Raw genomic sequence first — 26,905 nt, forward strand, 5'->3', positions numbered from 1 at the left:
AAAAGGGTCCTGCAGATGGATCTGAGCAATATTGATTTGCCAAACGTTGTGTTGCAGTACGTAGATGATATTTTAGTTTGCAGCACAACAGAGGAAGAGTGCAGACGAGACTCGATTCAGTTAATGGATTATCCTAGCAGACAAAGGATATAAGGTGGACAAGCAGAAATTGCAGTACTGCTAGAAAGAAGTGCAATACATAGGACAGTTCAATTCTCATGAAGGAAAGAAGGTTACGCCTGAAAGAGCGGAGGCGATTATGAAAACGTCAAAACTACACACGATTAAACAAATGCAACAGTTTTTGGGACTATGTAATTATGTGAGAGCATGGGTATTTGATTATAGTTCATGTATACGAGACATTTGTTGCAAGCCCTAAAGAAAGCACAGGGGGATAAGGAAAAGATTGAATGGGCTAAGAAGATGGAGGAGGGAGTCGATTATTGAAAAAAGCTATTTGTACAACTCCAGTTTTAGGAATTCACCAATTATTCCGAGGAGTTATTTTTATTTTCACACACGAATGGAACAGTCATGACAGTAGTGCTCACACGCAGATCTACATTGCGGTACAAGCCCATAGCATATTACAGTGGGATTTTAGACCCAGTAATAAGGGGTCCCTTCCCTTGCGAACAATCGTTGGCTGCAGCTGTGTTCGCGATTGATAAATCTGCAAGCATAGTGATGGGGTGTTCCGTGACGTTATTTGTTGAGCATGCTCCGTTTGCTGTTTTGGAGAAACCTAAAGGTACGTTGACATCTCAAAGAGAAGAGCTTCTGCTTATGAGGTGGTTATATCAAATCCTGCCATCAAAATAATCAGGTGCAGAATAGTGAGCCTTGCCACGGTTGTAGCCGAACCTGTGGCAGGGGGCGAGCATGTACATGACCGTGCGAGTTATGAAGACTCATATGAAGACGTATCGCGTGTGAAAGAAAACTAGTTACTTGAAGGACAGAGCCTCTTTATTGATGGTTTTTCCAAAATTAAATCAAAATAATGGGGAAAGACTGGATCAGCTGAAGTGAGGTATGGCGTATTTAACATTGTGGCAAGCATAAGGCTGCCATCTCATTTTTCAGCAAGCGCTGCAGAATTGGAAGCGCTTATTATCGTGCTCAAGAAATACGAAGAGGAAGTGACAGTGTACAGTAACTCCGCCTATTTGACATCAACCGTGCACACATGATTAGCATGTTGGAAAAGGAGGGTCTATCTCCAGAGCGGATGGTACTCCTGTGCAACACGCCGTGTTATTGGATAGACTCAAAAGCACTACAGCTCCCAGCAGCCATAGCGATAGTTAAATGCGCAGCACATACTAAGAGAACTGACTTTATTTCACGCGGAAACTAAGCCGCAGATGAAGAAGCCAAAAGAGTTGCAACTTCTTTGGATATTTTGAGTTTTGATACTCCTTATGTAAGCAAGGGAGAAATCATGCCTGTGATAATGAAAGAAGGTTTTAATCATTTGCCAAAGACTCAGTTAATGGAAATTTAAGGTGAAGCCCCACAGGAAGAGAAACACTTATGGACACAGAGGGGGTGTTCTTTAACCCCCACTGAAGCACTGTGGCGACAAGACAGCACTGATAAACTGGTGATGCCTGTAGGGTTATTGAGGGTGGCGTTAAGAGCAGCTACACTACCCTGCGCATGTCACTAGGGAGAGCCTTGCAGCAACCACTGCAGAGGACTGGTTCATACTGAACCAACGCTTTGCTTTTTATGTAGTAAATTGCATCGCATGTCAAAAGTTTACTGCTGGGCACACGCTGCGAACAGTCAGAAGAGTTATTCCTCGACCAAATGGTCCTTTTCAGCACTTCCATATTGACTATGTTGATATGCTGCAGGTTTCTAATTGTTATAGGTATATGATAGTGGTAGTGTGCCCCTTCTCAAGGTGGATTTAGGCTGGTCCATGCACACACCCAGATGCCACTTGCGCTGTGAAGTTCTTAGTCCGAGAAGCATTTCCTAGATGGGAGTATGCGAGGTGCTGAGATCAGATAATTGCACCCATTTTGTGAACGAGGTGTTTGAGCAAATTAGTTTATTGCTCAGTATAAAACACAACTTTTCTTCTGCTCATCACCCACAAGTGAACGGGATATGCGAGACTCGACGGTCTGCTCAAAGAAAGGATAGCCAAATTGAAATTAACACTGAAGAAGGGGTGGCTGCATTGCCTGTCCCTTGCACATTTATATGCATTGAGAAATCAGCCTGGCTCAGACCACCACCTCACACCCCATGAACTAGTCACAGGGAGGCGAATGAGAATGCCTCCAACGAGGGCTAAGAGTGATGCCCAGACAACTGCAGAATTGATAGGAACTGAGCTACGAAAGTACTTAACATGAATGACCGCTAGTATCTGTGGCATTTCAGATCAAGTCAAGTGGACAGGGTGTCGGTCTCAGAACACAGATGAAGACCATACAACAACCGGAATTCATAAACTATCTATACCTCGACCCTTTTCAGGAGATCGAATCTTAATTAAGAACTTCACTAGGAAGTGGCATGACCCAGGACTTAATGGCTCTTTCATCGTGGAGGACATCACTCTTAGGTCAAAGTCTTAGGAAGATGAGCTTGGATTTATCTAGGTGATGTGAAAGCCTATGCTAGAGAGACCAACAAACCCCCAACCAATTCGGAAGCAAGCCAAGAAGAACAAGTTACTTCTTACCTTGTAACGTTCTTTCGACGGGATGCTCCACCGACGTATTCCTGATCTTTGATAATACGTTTCCAGCTTGCTGGCCTCAGAAATTTTTTCTGTAGAGGGCGCTGGACGTCGACGTCCGCCGAGTCGATGTCCCTCGACGGCCACCGTATCGGCGCCGACGTCACCATGCCCATAAATAGCCACGCGCGGCGTCCGTTGCTCAGTTCCGTTTTGTAGCATAAGAAAAGTCATGCCTGAATTGGTTATTGACCTTGATGGAGCGTAAACTGCAACCACAAGGGAAGTATTACTGCGGGGATGGATGGGAGGGGCGATAAGGAATACGTCGGAGGAACATCCCGTCGAAAGAACGTTAAAAGGTAAGAAGTAACTTGTTCTTCGAAGGGATTGTGTCCTCCGACATATTCCTGATCTTTGATAGACTCCCATAGCAGTGGCATGTAATTCGAGGTGGGAGTAAGAATGTTATGTATCCCTTTAGGGATGGACGGATTTAATACGGCCTTGCCAAATCTGGTCACTTGACTAGTTGAGGAATCCAGGTTGTAAAATTTAGTGAATGTATGTGCGGACGACCATGTGGCAGCCGCACATATGTCTGACCGGTACCCCTCTTTGGAGAGCCGAAGAGGCTGCGATACCCCTGGTTGAATGAGCCATAAGATTTTGGGGTGGCTCTTTCCCTGCCAGTTTGTAACATTCCAGAATGGCCAAAATAATCCACCTGGAAATGGTTTGTTTTGTTATGGGTAGTACCAACTTGTGACCCGAGTATCCTACAAACAGTTGGTCTGCTTGCCTGATCCTAGCCATTCTGCTGAAGTAAAAGCTTAGAGCTCGCCTTGGGTCCAGCCTATGTAGCCTTTCTTCCTCTTTCCCCAGATGGGGAAAAAACCCATTTCTAAGGCAGAAGGAGCCACATTCGTCATGATTGGGCGAGAAAACGTCGATGTCGTTGACGCCGATGGGAAGGCTTCGAAGGCGTTGAGAAAACCGGAAGAGGCCTCGAAGAACTCGAGAGGATCGGGATCCTACTCGAGGACATCGACGACGGTCTCAACAATGGTGCTCGGTTCCTAAGCACCACAAGCAGATCCTGTGTGGATCCGTTATCGACATTTTTTTTACCGCAGTCTCGATATTTTTTTAAGCCAGATCGCGGCGTTGTCGGTTCCGATGAAGGTGCCATCGAGAACGAGTTGGTATATTTCGAGTAGATGTAGATTAGATTATCTGACTGAACTGAGCAACGATGTTCCGAGGCCCCACGAAGCGTGGAAAAACGGAACTGAGCAACGGACGCCGCGCGTTGCTATTTATGGGCATGGTGACGCCGATACGGTGGCCGTCGAGGGACATCGACTCAGCGGACGTCGACGCGCAGCGCCCTCTACAGAAAATATTACCGAGGCCAGCAAGCTGGAAACGTATTATCAAAGATAAGGAATACGTCGGAGCATACAATCCCTTCGAAGAATAAGTTCTGCATGTGCAGACTAGAATGATGACAAGGAAGGAGGACGCAGAGACTATCCAATAGATAGACGAAGAGTACTTTGGACTGTGGTTCCTTCATGGACACTCTTGCAGCTACTTGGTAGGAGTGCAAAACAGCAATTGTTCTCGAGCCACAGGAAATTCAGTGGCATTGGACTGTGGCTTCCCTGAAAAACACCTTTTTTAACTGCTACAGCAAGGAGTGAAAACGCTACTGTTCTTAAGCCACAGAAGTGTGTTGACACTAGACTTTGGAGTGCGACAGTAAAGCTAAGGATGCCAAATTTGGATGTCATGTTCGACGACTGGAAGAAACAGCAGTTCCCGGACTCATTTCAAACAGAGTTTCTCTTTGGTGGGCTGTATGGTGCTCACTGATGTTGACGTACACAGGCTACTTCTTGCGGTCTTCATTTTTATACTCCGAGCTTACCCTGCTCTTGTTGGCCGTCGTGTTGATGTACGTACTTTCAGTCAAGATCCTAAGAATGGTCCAGCGATTAGACGTCTTCTGGCAGCAATTCTAGACTAGATTAGACAATTACCTGAACACCTTTTTGAGCGCACGGATGGTCCTCAAGTGAGAGTGTTCAGAATATACTGGCCTTGATCTTTTACTACTTGCTTGAAGTTCATCCTTATCTTGTTTGGCGTAAAGCTAACACTCATGTGTTCATTCAAAATCCTATCAATCGTCCTGCAATCAGTCAACTACTTCTGGAACATATTCAACAGCTGCCTGAGTATTCTATAAGATTGCCTGAATAAAAAGTTTTTCCTTGCTTAAAATTAGTCACAGGCAAATCATGTGGTCAATAAACCACCTAGTTATTCCGACCAGTGAACCAAATCAGCGACGAGTGGAGCCATCAAGATGGTGGAGCATAACATATTGGTGCATTATATATGCTTGCTCAATGTTTATCATTGTTTCAAAATTTTGCTGGTCCATGCTGTGTATATTGGTGGTCCACAGACGGGAAGGGTTTCTTCGACTCTTCCCACTCCAGTAACCAATACAGAGCCAGACATTGTAAGAAAACCTAGGTCATATGTGATTGTTCCTACTCCAGTGGTGCATGAGAAAGCACCTAGTTCTGTAACAAATGTTTCCAGAATTCCTATTGTACGAAGGAATATTTGAGATATTGCTGAGCACCAGATACCAGTTAGGGAGAATTCTCTCTTTAGGCTGAATTTCCTAACCTAGTGAGTCCCCCAGCAGTTTTGCTGGATTTCTGGAGTTTGTTTTTTCCTCCTGCCAAGAGTGAGACTTTCTCCCACTCTTGGACATGATTTATGGTGTTCCTTTGACTGGTAATGTGTTTTTTGGGCTATGGGGTCCTTTACTCCATAGGGTCTCATGTGTTTTTACTATGTGTGTTAGACAGCACCCTCCGTGCAGTAACACAGGGGTGTCATAGTGACACCCCACCATAGACTCCATACCCTGGGACCGACTACTGTCTCCCAGGGCATGTAAAGTCACCACTGGCTTTACTAGTCCCAAATTATTAACAAACCAGTACAAACCATCATATTGTGGACGTACTGGTCGGGGCAATTCGATTGCCCCGGGGTCTGTTAGTCGAGGGGGCACGTCTCCGTCTCCATCCCCCATGATAGAGTTTTGGCTGGTGGCAGTGGAAACTACTTTTTATATTCGACCGCGAATATTTTCCTATGGGATTTTCCCATTGTTCGAGGCTACCAACTTTAATTATTTAATTCTCATAGCCTCGACCATAACGCCGGTTTATTTAATTATTAATTCGCCGGTTGGTATTTTTTGCCAGGACTCGATTCAAAAATGGCGTTTGTGTTCTCTTCTGTGACTCCAACCCAAGTCGAGCCCTTTGTTCCACCTTTTGGCGGGCTTCTCCACAGAAGCCTCCAAAAGTGGTGCCACTCTGTCTGGGTACCACAGGAGGTGTGGGAGGGGGTTTAGGCACCCTGGACTGAGTTACCTTGGTAACTCAAGTCGCACTCTGGTGTGATTGGCCCAAGTGGTGAGCCGGCCGGCTCATCACTTACCACATTTGATTGACAGCTAGGCTGGGTGAATGGGGGTATGCTGCATAAAAGCAGGGCTTTGGGGACTGGAACTTCAGAAGTCGCCACAGGACCTGAGAATCCGACGAGGGAGAAGCTGAGCAGACCTACCACGACGACACCACCGGTGAAGCCCTGCGGAACCGACTCACCACTTCCCGACGACAGAGAAGATCTCCCGGCTGGAGAGGCTTCTTCCCCTGACTGGTGGGCACAACCAGTTTTACCTTCTTTCCTTCGCACCCCAGACAGGTTTGTGGTCGAACTGCCCGTGCCAAGTACCCCGGCGGCCGGATTGCCACTCACCACTGAACCGCGAATCAACGGACCGCTCCTTGTACCTGAGAATTCCGCAGCTGGTTTCTTCCCTGGCAGTGCAATGGACTCCTGTCTTCCTCCACGACGAGATCCTCTCTTCCCCCGGACGAAGCACCGACTTGCATCTGCTGCCAGGAACAACTGCCCCCGCTGGAGTGTTCTCACCACTTTAAGGTACCGTGTCCGCCAGGCCTCCCTTTCTAAATATTGCTACAAGGTAATAATAACCCCTTAACCTTCTGGACTGGGCTGGCCGCCTTGACCCTCTAACTGGTCCCTTTCTTTGGTCCAACTCCTTTTTGCACCATTACAAGACTTTTTGTGCACTGCAACCGTGTGACCTTGTACACATTTCGTTTCGATCCTCTTAAAGCGGATCCAGCCTACTGACTCTGAATTCACGGTTTTACTTTGCCTTCCTCTCTTGTTATGTTCTTGTAAAAGTGTTGGGATCTGTTCCAATTTATTCTCTGCTTTTCTCTCCCTTTTTTAAAAAATGAATTATTAGAGTGCCATCTACGTTAAGCGCTCACCGCTATCTGAAAATAAGTGGGGCTTTACTTAAGACTTGTCTAATATTCTTTTAAGGGAGTGTATATCTTTTAGTGACCGTGTTTTTGAATTGCTTACTATTAGTGCCTGTGTGTTTTTCTAGATGTGGTTTTAAATAAAAAATTATATCTCTTTTACCCAAGCCCTGGTCAGTGTTAACTTGTTCTATTGTGTTCTCTTGACCTATTGTGAATACTCTGTATACTGCCTAACTCTTCTTGAGGGAAGTCTGACTGCTCAGCCACAGCTACCAAGTGAATCTGTGTGGTGCAGACTGCCACCAAGTGGGTTTACTGCCAAACACCTGTAGTCTTAAATCTTTTGCAGTGGTCCCAGAGGGAACGGCACAGGTTTCTGCCTAACACCAGTCCTTTTAGAGAGACAGAGAAAGAGACTTAAGAGAAGTATGAGGGAGGATGATTATGAATTAAATAATGATCTAGACAGTACAGCACATTTGGGGAACAATATGTGATATCAGCATATGAAAGAGGTGGACAAAAGTACTTCTGAATGTGCATGTATGTATGTGCACTCCTTCCTTATACTACAGGAAAGTCTAAGGTGTTTGTAGCTACTGAAATAGATGTCCAAACAGCTCATTGCCTATCTCACGTTGCACTCTGCCTGGCAAGAAGTCAGTTCATGGGTCAAACAGCATCATTGGTATGGGCGACCGAATGGTCGAGCCCCATGAAGATGATTATGTCCAAGATTTGAAGACACGAGCAAGGACATTTACCAGTGATCATTTGAGAAGATATGGCCAACCTGGAGTTAAAGGAGCTGGAATCAGATGGGAAGAAGACTTAACAGCCCAGGAAAGACTACAGAAGAAATTTGAAGATAGAAGGAAAGAGGCCAGATTCAGATCTGGGGAACAGTGCTTTCTCCAGACGGCTGGGAGATAGGTGTGATTATATGCAGAGCGTGGGTAGTAATTGGTTATCGCAAGCCAACTATTGAAATTGTGGAAAAGGGATGCAAACCCTTATGGCTGAAACTTGCAAAACTACCGACATGGGTCGAAGACAAAGGAGTTGCTTTGCAGATAGTGCCTTTGGACAGTGCAAAGCTATGCTTCAAAAACAATGGCATGAGAAAAGTTGGATAGAACCAAAATTGGTCGAATTTTTGATGTACCAGGAATGAAGGTTGGGACAGCAGTGATAATGGATCACTAATGGGCCTGTGGATCCAGAGTGTACATGAAGCTTCCCAGAGATTGGGGGAGGACTGTGTTCTATAGTGATTGTCCATGTTCCAGCATTGGCGATTCCAATGAGTGACCTGAACAGTGACGAGTTGCCGAAAGCAGATGCCCACCTGAGTAAGCGCTACTGAACATTTGAACATAATGAACAGAGAAAATGATTTCTCAGCCAAATCAATAGGGGCCTTTGATGCTATTCCATATGAACACACACTGTTGCCAGATTTCAGCAGTTTTTCCTGTTATCTTTATGCCTGGATTTCAGACAATGGCGAATACCAAATGGGTACAGATAACCAGATGGTAGTTCCTGCAGACGATCAACATTACCATAAAGGGATTTAATGCTATCAAAGAAGAGCTGAGAGCCATATGACCGATGACTCTCCAGACAGATATGTCCTTGATATGATCACAGCTATGGATGAGGCGTTTTGTTGAGGAATCATGTTGCACAGTCATACCTCCTCATGTCGATGTGAATGGCACCTTGATAGAGGTCATAACGATGTTGACAAACCTGCACGTCAAGATGGTGGACGAAGTAGAAGACATTGATGATGTCAGTTGGTTTGGGTCGATCTTCTCATGGAATCCACAATGGATGGTGAACATTTTCAAGTTTCTTGGACCCTGTTGGTGATGATCCTACTTGGATTCTGTGTGATCAGGATAATAATCACACAATGCAAGAAGACTGCAAAGAAAGCAGCAGGAACGAAGATTGTGATTGATGTTGAATCAGGAGTTGAGCCAAAAGTGCCAACAGATGAAGAAATCTACGTGAAGGCCAGCATTCAGGCACCTGAGGTAACGAAGTTCGTGTATCCAAGACACCACAAGAAGTATGTGGGAAGATGGATTTATTGCAGTCACAGTGGACAATTCAGTCTTATGACCTGGAGCGTTGATGAACATGTAAAATCAGCTGGATGCCTGAAAGGAGTCATGAAAATACGCGTTCCAAAGAAGCATTTCTTCAGACGAGGATGTCTGGATGTGAAGACTGGAGAGTGGTCGATGAATTGCCCAGCGGGGGGGGAGTGTAGAGGAGGAGCCAAGTACCCCCATCAAAAGCTCCGCTCTCATGTTGCCTATATGCCGGGAACCAGAGATGGCTACACAAGCAGTGCCAGTGTGGATGCCTATACCACACAAAATCTTAAGGTATCCATTGAGAAAACCTATATGCATGCAAAAAGAAATAGTGCTTTTCTGGCTGGGGTACCAGAGGAAATGTGCATTTGAATGAGACAGGAGACTGGTGATGTCATGCGAAGTAGAACTGACATTGTCCAGAAAAGATGTCATTGAAGACGGAACATAGACATTCTTTAGAAACTGAAGATGAAGTATCAAAGTGGAGCAACATTTCGGGATCGAAATGAAGATGCTTGTACAAAGAAGCACTGAAGAAAATGCAAAGTCATTTTACACCTGTACAGATGCAGCAACGCAAGTAGGGCAAAGTAATCAGAAAGGCTGGCTTGTAGTGAATTAGATTGCGGCGATGCGCCAATGTATACATAGGAATGTACAGAACCTGGATATTCGACAATGCACTTTAGCAAGGCTTGAAACCCAGTGCAACGCACTTGGAAATAAACTGATGGCGAAAGAATTTCGAGAAAGGCTTGGCTGGCCCAGCACCAAGAAGTCGAGGCCACAGTGAGTTGGGCGCCTGTCAAAAAGGCCACAACGAATGTGAGAAAAGAACAAACTTGTTTGAAGAAGCATGAAAAAACACTGAAGGCGTCAAGAGTTCATCATTTAATAATATTAAATACAGCAAAAAGCTCAAAAGATTGGTCTCCAGTCACATGATGAAGATCAAAATAGCTTGGGTCAGGCTGCACCGAAACCAGAAGACAGAACAATGCCATACTCCCTTTATTTCTCATGCACAAATAGCTTCTGCAAAGCCTAGTTCAAAGCCTTAGTTGACTGGCAGACTGTAGGAGTGATGATAGGACAACCCCCAACCCTCCATGCATCTGGAATGGTAGCCTGCGTGCTGCTAGCGTGTGGAATATTGCAGAAGAGTACAGATGTGCCAAACCAAGTGGTGTAGAGGGCCACGCAGTTAAGAGACCTATAGTTTGTGTAACCAATTCATTGTTGTGTATTTAGTGATGATGAAGATGATCATTCAGTTGGTACGGGCTTAGTTGCCCACCTGACTTAGGCACCCAATCACAACCCCCAGCTATATAGAACGTATACTTAGATGTTCCCTGAAAGCCAACCACCATTACTCATAGGTTTTTGGAGTTTGCCAAGTAACATGTCAGTGATGATGAGTTTTGATTATAAAAGTTATGTTTTTTTCCTGAAACGCTTTGAGAGATCATGCTCTGCGACATCGGATGATGTCCTTTGTAACTCCCTGTTTTAGATAATTGATATTAAAACAGAACCAAGTTTTGCCAACTTCCTGAGTCGTTTTGATTATTGATGTTTGAATAACTGCTGCATCCCCATCTACCTCGAAGTACTGCTGCCTCGTCTTAAAGGACTCAGGTCTCCGAGTTCAGTTCCAATAGGTTTTCTGTCTGCCTAGAAATGCCAGTGACATTGGGGTGTTGCGGTGTGGAGGGAGTTGCAAGGTAGTGTTAGATATGGGAATTTTTATTTTCTCATGAAGTTTGTTCAGTTGGTCTTGGCGTTTGTAGGGATGTGTTCTGTATTCCTGGCCGTTTCTACTGGAAGAGGGAGCAGCTGCATTTGGATTTTTCCATGTTCCGCAGGTTTTTTGGCGACGTCCTGTTCTGTGTCAGGGAATCTTGTGGTCCTAGGTGGTCGCAGGGCTTGGATTTTTTTTTTTTTCGTTTTGGGTTACAGGGGCTGTAGCCCACCTGTAGGATCTTGTGTGATTTGGATGGTGTTGAGTCTTGTCCTTTTGCCTTGCGCTGTGCACTATGTGGATTTGCTTTTTTTGTACATAGTTATAATCCGGGGCTAGTTGTGGGGTCGTTGTGATATAGTGGGGTGCTGTTGTAGATTGGCTGGGGTGTCTGCATATGAGTGATTCTTGTGATATTTGGGGGATTCTGGGCTTGGGCTGTTCTAGGGTGCAGGTAGTTTGCTGGGGGTTTCCCCGAGTGGCTGCCTAAATAGTGGATTTCGGGTTCATATCTCTCTTTCCTGTGGGTGGAGGGTCCAAGTGCAGTGATCTTGGGATATTAAGCAGTGGCGAGACGGTAGGCAGTTGGGTTTTGGTCGGTTGTGGGAGGTGAACAACCTGACCTTGGTTTTTAGTTGGGTAGTGATCAAGCTATGGTTAGATGCTTTCAGCGGGTAGCTGGATTTTCCTAGATGGTTGGTGAAGGCCTGGGTTTCACAGAATGGCAGATATATGATATGATATTTGGCATTTATAACGCGCCTATACACAAGTGTTTCAAGATATAAACACTCCTAAAATTTGAGACTCCTCAACAGTGGAAGAAAGGCCTGGAGATCTAAACACAGTTGAATTTGAGACTCTGACAGCATGAGAAAGGCCTGGGTTTCACAGAGTGGCAGATATAAACACAGCTAACTTTGAGATTCCTAGATAGGGGGAGAAAGGCCTAGTTTACCACAGAATGGCAGACAAACACACCTATGTTTGAGATTCCTAGCTAGTGGGATAAAGGCCTGGGTTTCACAGAATGGCAGATATCATTCAAAGTTTATTCAGATTAAGCATCCATCAAACACAAACATCAAATACAGATATAAAAGGTTAACAATAGTCGATACATCACACAAAAGAATCAAGAGAAAACAGTGTAATCATTGACAAGACTTTTCATGAGGATAAAACCATATTATTCAGTACAGTTAAAAAAAATAGTCATTCCCTTAAAATCCTCTCTCTCAGATATACAGCTCTTTTCAGGTAGGACAAAAAGAGCCCAAGCAGTCAATTCCGTGCCTGCCATTAGAAGGAAGCATAGAGCCAGCCTGTAGAGGCAGGTGTTACTAAGCTTAACAACCTGCAAGATGGTGGACCTTCTAATGTCACCATATGCTGGACAGAATAGTAGCAAATGTTTAAGTCTTCCCTCGCTTTCCCACATGCTGGGAAGCTTGGATCATTAGGGAAGCCAGGCCACTTTTCCGTGTTGCTCCTTAGCTGTAGGCAATCAAACCTTGCCCGTGTCATGAGCCATCTGTCCTTTTTCGAGCCCCAAAAAAGGTAAGGCTGAATTTCGGAGACCCTGCTTATCAACACAGGTTGATTTACAGAGAAGGTTGTCCGTTCCCAGTTATCCTGCTTTTCACATAGCCCCGATACACTGCCTGTTTGTAAACTCAGTTGCATGGGTGACAACACCGCCTCTGGGGGGAACCAGGCCTGGATGTCAGTGGTGCACAGGAACTCCTGCACATATGCCAACCATGGGATTTTGCACCAATTTTCTTTACCCATATTGCCCCTGATGAAAAAGTGGCATAAAGGTATCATGCTTATTTGCCCATAGGCGCAACCAAAAGGTAATTGGAGCGGCATCCCATTGATCCTCCCAAAACTCAACCCCCAGTTCCCTGTGAATTGAAGCACAAATGGCTGAGTCTGGAAGGCCCTAGAAGCAGTTTGAGGAACTTGTTTTCTTTCCCCCTGAAGTTCTGCAGCCTTCTATGACCCCCCCATAAGGGAGTTCCATGTAAGGTAGCTGCCTTGGTTTGAGCAGCATAAACCTTCAGGACTGGTTTCGGGGGCTGGCCCTCACACCTTTTTTAGAAAACGGGAGATTCCTGCCATGTGCTGGCTCATTTTCAAGGACTGTTTTTATATATATTTTTTTTTTTTTTTAAAAAAGGTGAGCATTGCCCGTAACAGCCTCTGAAAATCTGACCCTGGGAAGTCAAATTCTGAATCTGGCTCTTGGGATGATTTCCACTTTGCAAACCATGGGGCGCATCATCGCAGTTCTCTTCCTCTCTACACACCCCATCACTGCTGACTTAGTGGAGTTGATTTTTAGCCCCAGCCCATTCATGAAAGTTGCATAGTTGTCAATCAGCACCTGGAGGGTCCTAGGTGTTCTGGCCATAAGAACCATATCATCAGCATAGGCCAGAACCAGAAAGGCCCTACCACCCAGGTTCAGATAGTCAGCGCTGGTACCCTTCACAGCCTTCAGAAACCCATTTATAAATAGCATAAACAGTATTGGTGCGAGCCTGGGAAGTCAAATTCTGCCGGACCCCCAACCCAATATTAAAGCACTCTGTGCACTGCCCCCTACCACCTCAGACCGATACGAACACAGGCCTTATTTTCCGTGTGAATCTCTAGCAGCACTGTCAATATTTCATCAGGGCACCCCAGCAAGCACGGCACACAACGTTGGTCTATCAACTTTATCGAAGGCCGTGCTTAGGTCTACGAAAGTGAAATAGAGCGTCTCTCCTCTACAAAACATAACATCGGACATGAGACGCACACATTAAGTCCCTGTTCCATGGTTAACAGCCCCGGGGTTGTTTTAGTATGTGATTTCATAACTAAGTGTCACTACATGACTGACGGGGCCTACTACCCTTGAATTACTGATGGTATTCTAAAAGTATATACAACCTGGTTTTATTCCCCAATGAATAGTATATTAAGATCCTGAATGTATAACCTTGGGTTTGGCTCCTCCCGACTTGCTTCATGCTCCTCTAAAAAAAAAAAAAAGGTTATACCTTGGTTTGCATAACATAGGTATCATGTTGGTTTTTATGATTTTGTTTGTAGGATATCACAGTACTTACCCAAGATTTATCTTGCCCTACTTTTATTGAAATAAACCCCTTATTTTTACATATACATAGTGTATCAGTGTTTCTTTGGACCATATGTATGCTACAATTTATACCAAGCTACAGCCCTCTACCCACTCCTAAGATAAGCCTGGCTGCTCTGTCAATGCTACCCACATTCTCAGGTGGTACATCCTTATACTAAAAGTGTACTGCTTCAGATATGGTTTTCTTAAGCCCTTAGTTGCACTTTAGAACACGGTCCCCAACAGGGAACATTTGAAGCAACCTGCTGAAGCGGAGCCGGATTGCTGCTGGACGTGGCAGCGAGGACTGAATGGCAGCCCTGCAAGTGTCACTGCGCAGCGATAGGCACACCTCTCCTCAGAGGTCAGTTGAATGGCCAAAAACCGCTCCATCCCATAGCACCAAAATAAGTTGACCCTCTGCGAGTTGAAGCTGCTTGGACCCACTGTGAGCGCCTTAGACAACCGTTAGCCACCAGAAAGACCAACCACTCACAAATTAGAACTTCTTAGATAGTATTTGAGCTACGCTGACCTGAGCCTCACCGCCTGTCCCATGTTTATTCCAGCCACAAGCCACTGCCAAACCGTATCACTTTGTGGAATCCAGTTGAATCCAAATGGAATGCAACTAAATGGACAGCACCCAGACACCTGGCTCAATGCTGTCGAGACCCTGGACGAACACACGATGGAACACATCAGTGGTTCTTCCGCTACCGTTATTCTATGAACCAGAGTGACACTTCAAACCCCAATTGTTTGAAATTTTTGCAAGTGTTTACCTGCAGACCCTTATTTCCCAAAAGCTGTATTCTCTCTGTATCTCACTACAGTGGTGTTGCTAGTGTTTTCTTAGTTTGTCTGTCCTTTAGTTTAAGTCTTATTTTTATAAAACCTTGGTCAGGCATTTCTTTTTTTCATTTTGGTACTTGGTTCCACTGTTGGCTCACACATAGTTCACGAGTACAGCCTGCCCTCAGTCCACGCTAGCTTAAGAGGCGAAGGAGGTATATGTACACCATTCATGCTGTGCCTTTTATGATTGGGAGCACTGCTATTCTATTATAGCATGGGCCTGAGAAGGAGTTTATAAAACTACTACTCATTGTTGTCCTCCCCATAAGACAGCAGTCATTTTGTAGTGAAAACGTGCTTGAGGATAGGACCCATGAGGAGAAGCTTGAGTGGTCCAGATCCTGATGTTCCACAAATTAGGTATGTTTGAGCAGACACAGCAACACCATTTGTAAAAACACAATCTTTTCTTATACAACGGTACATCTAAAGCCTGGAGGACAATCTGCTGCCTTATACTCTTTGTCCATGCTGGAGTAGTCTAAGAACATGTTGAAGTGTATATGTAGAAGTAGCATCAAGCCAGACAGTGAAACATGGTAATAGATGTTCGACCCAAGCGAAATAGAAAAAACAAAACCAAAAAAAAATACCCTCCGATTAAAAAATGCAAATAAATGCATCCTTTTTTATGCATTCACAACAGTTCTCTCAGAACCTAGCCAAGCTTCCAGGATGCTTACCTTGTAAAGTTCTTCATCGAACTGACTTAGCTGGGCAACCTCCTGCATCACCTCTTTCCGCATGAAGAAAGGAGTGTAAATCGGGGTATATCCCTTGCTGCCCAGAGTCTGCAGAGCATAATTTATCAATGCTTGCTCTAGGAAAACCAGAACACCCTGTAAGAAAAGGAGAACAGTAAATGGAATGCATGAGCATATACAACATTCAATAAAATGCAAAACGGCGGTGCTTTGCATTCCATAGACAAAATGGCTTCCTTGACGAGCTTGACGTCTGAGGCCTATACTATCAAAGAGAAGCTAGTCACTGTAGAGCTTTTAGGATTTAGCGTTTTAAGCCACGTGATAAGACATTTTCAGAACTACCAATGTGTGGTGGTTGGTGGAGGCCAACCTAAAGGATGAGCAATGGCTTTTAACACTTGGTCTTACCAAACACTGAGTAACATCAGCTGACCAGACTTACGAAATCAGGGGATTTGGTACATAGGTACAGTTAGAAACATTTTGAGAGCCAAGTAATAAGAGGACCACACAGATGTACAAGCATACTTTATTAGGCTAAAACACATGCATACATGGACGCGTGAAGGACCATGGGTACAGTACACGTCACACTAGGGCTAGTATTAACTGAACACACCCTGTTGACGTCCGTTTGAGTTTTGAAAACAAATCTTGTAACACTGCGACTTCCACTAGATGTTGGACTATGCAGAGCATGTGATCTAGGCAGATCCGCAAGCACCAGAAATATAGATTTTATTTTCAGGGAAAATAAACATAGTTAAAGCACAGCTAAGGTGACTAAATGTAACGCAACTGTTGGGGAGTTTTCATTTCCATGCCAAATCTCCTCTACCTGCGAGACCCCCAGCACTTTGCTTCTGGACCATTTTCCTGTTCGCCTGAACGAAGAGAAGCGTTTTTCTCCTCATTCAATCTTTTTGCTCCAACCATGTGAATCCTGTTCATTGTGTTTTTACTTTGGTTTATGGAGTCTACCTTTCCTCCATACTTTAAAGGCGTCTTGGTTTCACTTTTGCAGCACAAAGCACCTTTTGTGCAGTGTTGCTAGGAGCCCATTGGGCTCTCCTTTTTATATTATTTTATTTTCCTTTAGAACTACTTTTCATGCTTCTTAGCTTTTCATTTTGTAAGAACAGCAAACACCACCCTATGTGTCCCCCTTCTCCGTGCCCCTGTCATATTTCTGTTAGATTGGCAGGCATATACTTATGGCAGTGGACCTGTTCTAGCGTCTTTCGTGCAATGTGTACCCACAGGCTGTCTCCACAGCTGTGGTTATGCAAAAAAGGGTCACCATTGACCCAAAATGGTGGCCTTTTTCTTTTATCACCATTTCTTGTGTGCGTGGCCTGTCTTGGTCCTCCTTCTGTCATCGGGTGGGGAAGCTCTGGGTTTTGTTTCGGCTTCAGCAGGAACCCTTTGTGTAGCCCGCCGAGTCTCCAGTGTGTCTGCAAGGACAGGAAGCAAGGGAGATCTCGAAATAGTACTACCCTTTGTCTTCTGGTGTGCCTGAGAGAAACCAATTCCTACTGGGGGGCTGGCTGTGCTGATTGGACAGCCACTCAACCCTTTCTGTAAACTGCAGGGAGTTTGCAGAGGATTAGTGTGAATTCCTGATAAAAGAGGGAGGATCCTGAGGCAGAAGACAAGTCGACCACTGGAACACAAGAACCGAAGAAGGTAGAAGACGGCAACTAGAGACGCCTGCAGGCCATTCCAGCAACCACAAAGAGACCACTGCTGTCCTGACCCTGTTTTCAAATCGACAGAGGATCTCCGAAGAAGACGACTTATTCCGTTTGTCTGGTGGGACCAACTAGCTATATAACGACCTGCAAGACAAGCTATTCCCTGGATGCTGTGACTTTCCTGGGCTGCAAAATCCCAATACCTGGGGATCTCCAACCATATTGCAGTGCATCGTCTTCCCGTGAACAAATCCTCCGAGAACATTGGTAAGCTCCAGTTGGACCTCCAGAGACAAGGCCCCTCCTCAAAGTTCCCTCACCAATGTGCAGGACCGAAGAAACGAGGCAGATTGACCGGCGGTAAACATCCAGCCACGAACAATCCTTTGCTGCAAATCCTTTCTTCCGACTGCTGCTGCAACATCCCTTCCAGAGTTCCTCCTTTCGTCACCACGACTAAGGAATAGGAGACCGGGTCCACCGCTGCTGCACTGTGAAAGAATCCAGCTCCATCTTCTTTACAACTCCTCAGCTACAGAGGGACTCATGGTAGTATATACCTCAAGTCATTCTGTAGCTCCTTCGCTGCTGGAGTGCCGATTCCGAAGTTGGGGGTGCTCGCCCAACGTTTGTGCGCCCACAGGAAGTCTTTCCGAGGGTCCCTGAAATCTTTTTAAACCACAAAAGCATTTTACTTACTTGTAATTGAAGAATTCCCTGGAACTTGCTATTTTCTACTGCTGTGCCTTACCTACTTTACCTCCAATTTGACTTTGAAGTACTCATACCTAGATAGGAAGGGACTGCTAAAGCTCCAACACCTCTGAAAAGTAATACAAGTCTTTTAAAGTATTGCCCCGCTATTGTTTGTGTGGTGTAACCTTTTCTATTCCTACAACAGAACATTTTCTGAGTACTATAATAAGTGATTCTACTTACTTTGAACTTTCTACACCCATTTAGGATTGGACCATGCAGACCAAGGTCAGCTACACCTACAGGACACTTTAGAATGGCAGACAGCTATTTTAGGCAGTTAAAACCTAAGTGTAATATACGATTACAGTTGCTTTTCAGATCAGTGGAACACAGATGGTAAGCAAACACTAACTTATGTCAGGATGGCGCACAGCTATTCAAGGTAAGTAAAACCTAAAGGCAGACTTATTCTAGACAGGCTATACAGCAGGTCAGGGGAAGAAAGATCGAGTTTGTATACTTTTACATTTATATGCTAAAAGAAACCGTAAAGTGAAGCCAACAGCATTCCTTTTGGGAAGTGGCCCAAAGAATTCACAGTTGAGTAAAATAACCTTATATATACACTTTTTAGAATGGAAAAGAACATTCAAGGTAAGTAAGAACTTTTGTAACTGGTCACTCTGAGTGACTGTGAGGGAGAATTCTCAGAAATGTGCCAATTCCCTTCTACCTTAGATACCCCAAGCTCTTTTGTTGGACTTTAGGACTTCATTTTTATCCTGGAGAGAGTGAGATCTTTTTCCCACTCTCTCATGTATTATTTCTGTGATATGAACTCTGTTTCTTTTGGTTTTGGAGTCTGACAAACTCCAAAGACATCATCTTTTTAAATTGTGACACACAGCACCCTGAGTGCAGTGCCACAGAGAAATCCTTTGGATTTCTGATAAGGTTTAAATATGTTCTCTTGGATAACTACTGTTTCCAAGAGCAGTAAAGTGAAATTGACTTTACTTACATTTATAACTTTATAGACCCAGCACACACCATCTTACAATAGGGTGCTGGAGAGGTTACTTAGTATCCCTTCTGTCTATCTTCTCATGTAACATGTTTATGTTACCCTTTCTACAATTAATTGCTGGTGGCAGTGGTTTACTTTACTATACCGTGGGCTGCACTCGCAGCTGCAGTATATCATCCATGGGTGCCCATTTTGTCAAAATTGCCCGGTGGCCTTTTTTCACCATTTCGTGTTGGAAAGGTCCTTCTTGAGATTTACTCTGCGCGCCTTACCAGGTTTGGTCCCTTTGTTCTTTTTGTCTTTGGCAGGATTCACTGGTGAAGCCCGCCTCTGGCTCCAGCGTGTCTGGCAGGACAAGAAGCGAGGGAGGTTCCCGAAACTCCATGTGCTTAATTCCCCTTGGTTACAGGAATGCACCAAAAGGTGATTGGCTGGCTGTCCTTGTAGGACAGCCACCCTGCTGTGTGAGCGACAGCTAGGCTGCAAATGAATGGGAGAGAATTGCATAAAAGGCGAGGTCTTTTGCAAGAAAGGCAGAGTCGGCCACTGGACGAAGGAATCTGAAGGAGAACTTGGAAGAGTAGCTTGCTGCTAATCCTGGACCGTTGGTTTGCCCGGTGAAGCCCTGCTGCAGTGCCGACGCTCCAAATTCACCTCGACTAGAGAAGCCCTGCAAATGACGACTTCGCTCCTTGGGTTGGTGGGACCACTCGACCCCAAGACAAACTCGACTGGAAAACCTCTCTGCTGGCTGTACTTCCCATTTGCTGATGCAGGAACCAAGTGCCAGGGAGAGGAACACCAGAATCGAGTGCATCGTTTTTAAGTCCTCTGGACTCCCTCGAAGCAGTACTAACCAAGCCTGAGCCACCTCAACAGAGTGCTGGACCCCAGAAGCTAGGAAAGTCCACCTTGTGTCCGAGAACCATGGTGGTGCTATTCGCGAGAAGATGAAACCACGAAGTGCCACTTATCTGAAGTTTGCCCATTGCTGCCGCCAACCTTCTAATCGTAGTGCAGGAGTCCCCAGACGTCCTTCCTCTTGTCACCACGACTGAGGCCCAAGAACTCCGGATCTGCAGGACCTACAACAGGAACAGAAGCCAACTGGAAGCATTTCATCAGAACTAAGGTACTGCAAGCTAAAGGATACTTACCTCTTGTTGTGTAGCTTGCTAGCTCTCAGATGAGACTTGCATATGCTACCTTTTGCAGAGTTGCTTGCAGCTTTGCCCATCACAGGCTTCCCAGCTTGTAGCCCAACAGTGATTTATTTTTCAACAAAACTCTACAACATTCTGCAAGACTTTTTTACTTACCTTCAAGAAGTGCCTCAGCTCTCCTAGACTTTGCTCAATTGACATTGGCTGTCCTGGCTCACTGAATACTCTAACCTCTGACTTTGTGTTTGATCTGTCCCTCCAAAAAGTCATACATACCTTACTTGTATAGCTGGGAAAGGGTCAATTTACCTTGCATTGGGGGTTCAAAAGTGCTTAGCTGTTGAAAAACTTGTTAACCAATCATACACAGGATACACTACACCCCTGCGAAACTAAGACGCATATACCCCACTGCTGATGGTAAATGCCCCAGATGCAGTAGATGTTGGCGAAATATTGTGCAGATGTATGTGCGGTACAGGTTGGTGAAATATTGGGCAGATGTATGTGACGCATTAGATAAAATGGCAGATCACCCTATTGAATGGTCTCCGGTATTGTGTTTACTAAGCGCCACTGAGAAAATGAATCACACATGGCATAAGTTGTTGAACCTTAGCCTTCTACTAGCGAAACGAGTCATACTCAAGAGATGGAAAAGTAGTAACCCTCCCACGAAGGCTGACTGGGACAAGGACATGGTGTGTGCCAACAATAACGAGTAACTGTATATTGAACTGTTACAACCCACCTCCCACCCTAGGAACATATGGGGAAGATATGATAGGTTATTTATAACGCGCTTAATACCCAGAGGTGTCTATGCACGGACCCGGGGATCGAACCTGCATTGCGCTGTGTCGTCTTGCTTCCAAGGCGAGCACGTTGCCCTTGAGCTATCCTCCCGAGGTACAAACAGTACCTGGCGGAGGAAGCGGAGGATGTGGATGGCGAGAATCAGTCCGATGCTGCATAATGTGACCGGCCATTGTTGAAATGTTGAACCAGATGTATGCAAATGCTATTGACAGTAACTACCCTGTACCTGTGTGTTTAAATTACTTTAAAACAAAAAACAAAAAAAACAAAAAACTTGTTAACCATTGTTTCTTCCCCTAACCTTTTCCTTTTGACACCAAACTCAGTATTGCTCTAAATGTACCAGTGATATATCAATGTCCAAACTGTCCTAAACTATTGAAGTCACCTGAGGGTGTAGGAAGCATCTACTGATTTACTGAAACAGAATGTGTATTTTGAAGAGTACTTAAGTGTTACATATTTGTTCCCTTCTAAAGAAGGCTTATTTAAACTGTCTGTTAAATTAATAAATAATTGTTTAATCAAGAAACCTTGAGTGTAAGTGTTATCTGCATACTTGTCACTGTGAAACTATGTTACAACCCTACAGCGCACATTACCCCTCTCGAGATAAGCCTGGCTGCTCAGTCACTCTTCTAACTTGTGTAATGCAGACATAAACCAAAGTTTGGGTTCCTATTGCCAAGAGGACAAGGCTGGTGCGGTCTCCCACAGGGTACTGCATACAACAGTGACAGTTACCAACCAACTCCTTCACAAGTAAGTACACTTTTAAACATTTGTTATCTTTTCTAGGCAAAAGGCCCAAACTTTAGAAGTCTTTCCCTATTCTTGAAGCACAAGTGTTCTCAGTGGCAGAAGGGCATCACTAGGTCTGTAGTGTCCAAGAGACAGGCCAGGATAAGCATAGAAGTGGCAACAGTCAAGTGCCTAAGACTGTTCATAGAAGTAGGTCCTTCACTTTAGAGTAGTTGAAAGGGTCCAGGAACTTCTGAGACATCCTAGGAGGAATCCAGCCAGTGGGCCTGGGTGAACTGGATGAGAGGACTCTCAATCACAAGAAACACCCCAAAGCTATACTGAAATCACACAGGCTTAAAGTAAGTAAATACCACAACCAACACAGTACCTCAGCAGAGACGTAGTGTGAAGCAGGGGAGACTTTAGGATCTGCAGCCAAAAACTTGGTACATGAATTCCATGTCATGAAGGCTGAAGACAACACTGGAAGCGATTTTGCAGCAGGGATCAAAACGGGAAGGCTTCAGGCAAGGGTTTCTTCGCAGCTGGATGCGGCTCTGTGGTTTTGGTGCGCTTTTCAGGAGAAGACTGAATATCACTGGTCGGATTCTCATCTCCAATCTGGTGCAGCACTGTGGTCGGGGACTTCACCGACTTAAATCGGGTCTCTGGAGAGCCAGGAGGAGGTCATCAAAGTTTCAGCTTGATTCGGAATTCTGAAGGCCATGCACAGCACAATTGTTTGGGGTATTGCTGCCACGCAAGGTTGCAGCACGACATGGGATGGCTCAAAATGCAGGGCTTCTTAAGTGTAGTGGATCACACCAAGCTCTGGGTCTGAGTTGTCGTTTTCGGGATCCCCAGGTCGATTGGAAGGAAGGGTAACAGCAGGCTCCGGTTACAAAGCAGGCTCTCTGGTTGCTGGAAATCGCTAGATGTAGTTTCTTCATCTTCCTCTTCGGTTTCAGCTCCAGTGGTCGACTTGTTAGCAGTTTCCAGGTTCAGAGTATTTAACAGGAACTACAGCACAACCTCTGCAATCTCGCCCTGCATTTTACAGAAAGGGGCGGTCTGGCTGTCCAATCAGGACAGCCAGCCCCCCCCATTGAGACTGGGATTCTTTCAGGCAAGTTGAAAGATAAAGAGCTGCAGAATTCCAGACTCATCCCTCGCTTCCTGCCTTCTCAGACATTCTGGAGCCTTGGCGGGGAATGCAATGGATTCCTGCCGAAGACAAAACTCCCACTTAGGTAATTCCGCCTAGAATGGCTGGGGAAGACCTTAAACTACAAGCAACCAAGAAATGGCGAAAAAAGATGGATCCCACCACTTTAGAAAAATGGTGGCCCCTCTATGTGTGCGCCAGCACCCTGAAGGGTCTCTTGTGCTAGATGGAATTACAAATGAAGAGCTGAGACCAAACAATCAGACAGACGCAAGTAATATGGCAAAAAACTACTTTATTCTCATTTAATAATGCAGGGAGAACTGACAGGCATCGGACTGATGCATGTACACTCACATACTAGCTTGATTTCACAGATGTCTTATACCCCAATATCCATCATCTATGAAGTCATCCTATGTGGTGAATCACAAACCTATAGTTGGAAGGGATTTAAGGGAACACATCTACTTATAGAACATAAAAGAATTATTACATCACTGGTTGCCCCTTATCTGAAGGACACACCTTGAACTACCCCTACATACGTACAGTACAGGTTATAGGGGACAAAACAGCAGCAAATTGGTCTATGCAACATTGCACGTTAGGTTGCCCCTTAGACCCACTGATTGGTTGGCATACTATCCCAACCTTGGACTTTAGGCTCTCTAGCAGCACGTACGTGAAACAAAACCTAGGTGCGTTGAATTGTGTCAATTACTCCCAGTACTCCCAATCAATCATCCTTCATTGGTCGTCCATAAACCAAAGTCTTCCATCTGTAGTTGACCTTGCAGCCTGCTCACTGTCCTGGAAATTCAAGGAGGATGAGCACACGCCCATCTTCTTCTGAGGCTCTAATGAATAGCCTGTGTCTGACTTCTGAGTCAAATGTGAAGAGACCCCACATTTGTCAATTTCAGCCTCTTATTTACTGCTATTTGATTCAATTAGGCAGGGTGATGTTGCTCCTCTTGGCCTCTAGAGACTTGCTCACTCTACCTTGCATGGACTTTATACTCTTAAGTGTCCAATACTTTTGCAGTTACAAATGTTTTATTCTGCCTTAATCTAAGAGGAATGTCTCACATTCAGGGATTATCTGTATCTCTCCTTGTGACTTGCAATTATTCCTTAAAATAGTATCCTTGATCCTAGGCCAACTTTGACATCACTGTTTTGCACACGAGATGCATTTCCAGCGTCTCCAGATTCAGATGCCTTGTCTGTCTGTCTCGGAGGTAGCTTGGTTGAATTCGACCTGAGCAGCGTCCATTTTCCCATCATGGCCATCCTTGCCACAGTGTATGTGTATATATGTATGTGTATGTGTATAATTGTTGATTTTGATTCAGCCAGCAAAATAACGGCTTTCAATTTTTTACAACAGCAGTACCCCAAAAGGATTATTGAACAGGCATATTTGAAGGTCCGTGAAATGAATAGACATATAATGTTAACAACATCAAAAACGGACCGAGCGAAAGAGGAGGAGCAAAATACTACCAGGTTAATCTTGACATTTGGAAGCCATTCGAGTATTATCAGAAGGATAGTCAACAAGTATTGGAAAGTGTTAAAAGCTGATAAAGACATTGGTGGCATGCTTCATGACCATCCTGATATTACTTTTCGTAAAAGTGCTTCCATCAAAGACTTATTGGTGAAAAGTTACATGGCCATAGAAAGGAATGACACAAACACCAATTGGCTTTCCTTAACAGGAACAGGCTTCTTCAAATGTACCAGATGTAAGATCTGTAAATATGCAAAGAATTGCAAAAGTTATGAGCACCCTATACTAAAACATCTGGTTTACATCAATAGCAAGATTACATGCGAATCAGAACTGGTGGTATATGCTTTGATTTGTCCTTGTTCAAAATGGTACATTGGAAGCACAAAATGTAAGTTGAAAGTGCGTATCCTGCAACATGTGAGAGCTATTACTAATAAGGACTGCTCTTACCCCATGGCTAAACATTTTTCGGAGATGCATAACGCCGATCCAACTCATCTTACGTTCTTTGGCATTCATAAGGTCATCCCAGGCCCCAGAGGAGGTGACTATGAAAAAATACTCCGCCAAGAAGAGACTAAATATATCTTAGACTTCGAGAGTAAAACACCACTGGGACATAACATCGATGAAGAGCTTTACACATTTCTGGGGACATAAAGATCATATTGTACACGATAATATCCCCGGCAGCTCATACATTCAAAGGACCCCTTTTTTTCATAATGGTATATGCTTAACTGATTGTTGCATTGTTTCATTTTTTTATTCCTTTTTTTCTCATTACTTTTCTCTTTTTTCACTTTTTATGGTGACTTTTAATTTGACTCAAAAACTGTTTAATATACTTGGCTCAGGTATGCTCATAGGGAGGCCTGTTTTTGATTGATTCTTTTCAGCCTGGCAAGCAAGTAGTGGTAATCTGAACACCATTCTGAGATATTATATGAGTCTAAGAGGGTGTGATTACATTCTCAGTTCAGAGTTGATATCTGGGCATTTACTATTTGATATGCATATTTGACACTTCATAGCATTCTCCTTCTTTTGCATTCATTTTTTGAGATCATCAATGCAAAAAAACATGAAACATCAACTGGCAAGGGAGTTATTTGAAGGCACTGCTAGCAGTAGATGTTGGAACATATTTGTTTTGATTGTGTTGTGTTATACAAGAAAAACTATTCCTCTGTCTTGCACTGAAGTATTTGTAGAGAGATGTCTATAGTTCGCACTATGCACTTTATAACATGACATTAATGTCCTTTATATTGTTCTATATGTATTTACTGTGTCATAGGAATGCACTATTTGCACAGAAGCACCATGCACTTTATACTGTCTCAACGCTACTTACTTAGCGAAGAAATTAATCTAGCTTCCAGGCACTTTATAACAATGGTAAAATGCATAAGCAGTTACTTGCTGGCTTTATTAATATTTTTGACAGAACACATGGGACCATCATATGGCAAAGGAGTTACTAGAAGTTACCACTAGAAGCAGATGTTGGGATATATTGTTCTGTAGCATTACATGAGAAAAAATTCCCTTATTATATTGGAATATTTTAGAGAGATGTCTATAGTTTGTATTATGCATTTTATAATACGACATGAATATTTTGTACTAGTGTATATGTATCTATTATATCATAGGAATGCATTGTTTATATAAAAGCACTATGCACTTTATTGGGACTGAACGTTACATATTCAGCGAAGATAGTTATCCCGCTTCTAGGCACTCCGCAAACATGGCAAAATGCATAAGCAGTCACTCTGTGGCTCTGTGAATATTTTAGGTAGATCTGTATTATTACCCCTGCCCCCATAAATCGAATAGGAAAGACAACACTATGTCATTAATATGGGAGTTTTAATGTTTCCGTATTGCCCTTATAATTGTGCTCTGTGTCATATACTATGAACTGATTTTTAAATAGTACTAATATTTAAAATGTCAATTTTATTTGTATGTGTTTTGTTATGGCTGAAACGTTATGTTTGACGTTTAAACATATGCTTATATCATTTAGTAATGTGAGCCAGTAGCCCAAGCCAAGATGGCTAATTGCCATTATTTTTGAGATTATAAGTCACCTTCTTTATGTCTTTCACTGTGGGGGGAGTGTCTGTAATATAAACAAGCACTCTATGGGTGATGAGTAACTGTGAACAAGCCACTGGTTAGTGGTGAAACGCGTCAGGCTGCCGTCTGGCTAAGCAAAATTAGCACTGGGAGATCACTTTTTATCTGCTGCATATGTAAAATAAAGGCTGTTATATTTTACACAACCTATGATGCAGTGGTTGCTGTTGGATTTTCGTGTTTATTTGGATCATTGGAACACTTTTTTGTTCGTGGAGTGCTGCTCGCTTGAAGAGTTTCCGCCCGAAGCTGTTT

The 26,905-nt window shown here is 44.1% G+C and overlaps 1 protein-coding gene across 1 annotated transcript in view; it reads right to left on the reverse strand.

Annotated features, from left to right (window-relative positions):
* The window catches only part of SARS1 (seryl-tRNA synthetase 1), a 345,554-nt gene that overhangs the window by 137,806 nt on the left and 180,843 nt on the right, over positions 1–26,905 (reverse strand). Inside the window, exon 6 of the mRNA XM_069633659.1 lies at positions 15,643–15,798. Coding sequence (XP_069489760.1) covers positions 15,643–15,798 — 156 coding nt within the window. The remainder of the gene's footprint in view (positions 1–15,642; positions 15,799–26,905) is intronic.

Source organism: Ambystoma mexicanum, chromosome 13 (genome assembly GCF_040938575.1).
Source record: "Ambystoma mexicanum isolate Mex_15411 chromosome 13, UKY_AmexF1_1, whole genome shotgun sequence".
Lineage (NCBI taxonomy): Eukaryota > Metazoa > Chordata > Amphibia > Caudata > Ambystomatidae > Ambystoma > Ambystoma mexicanum.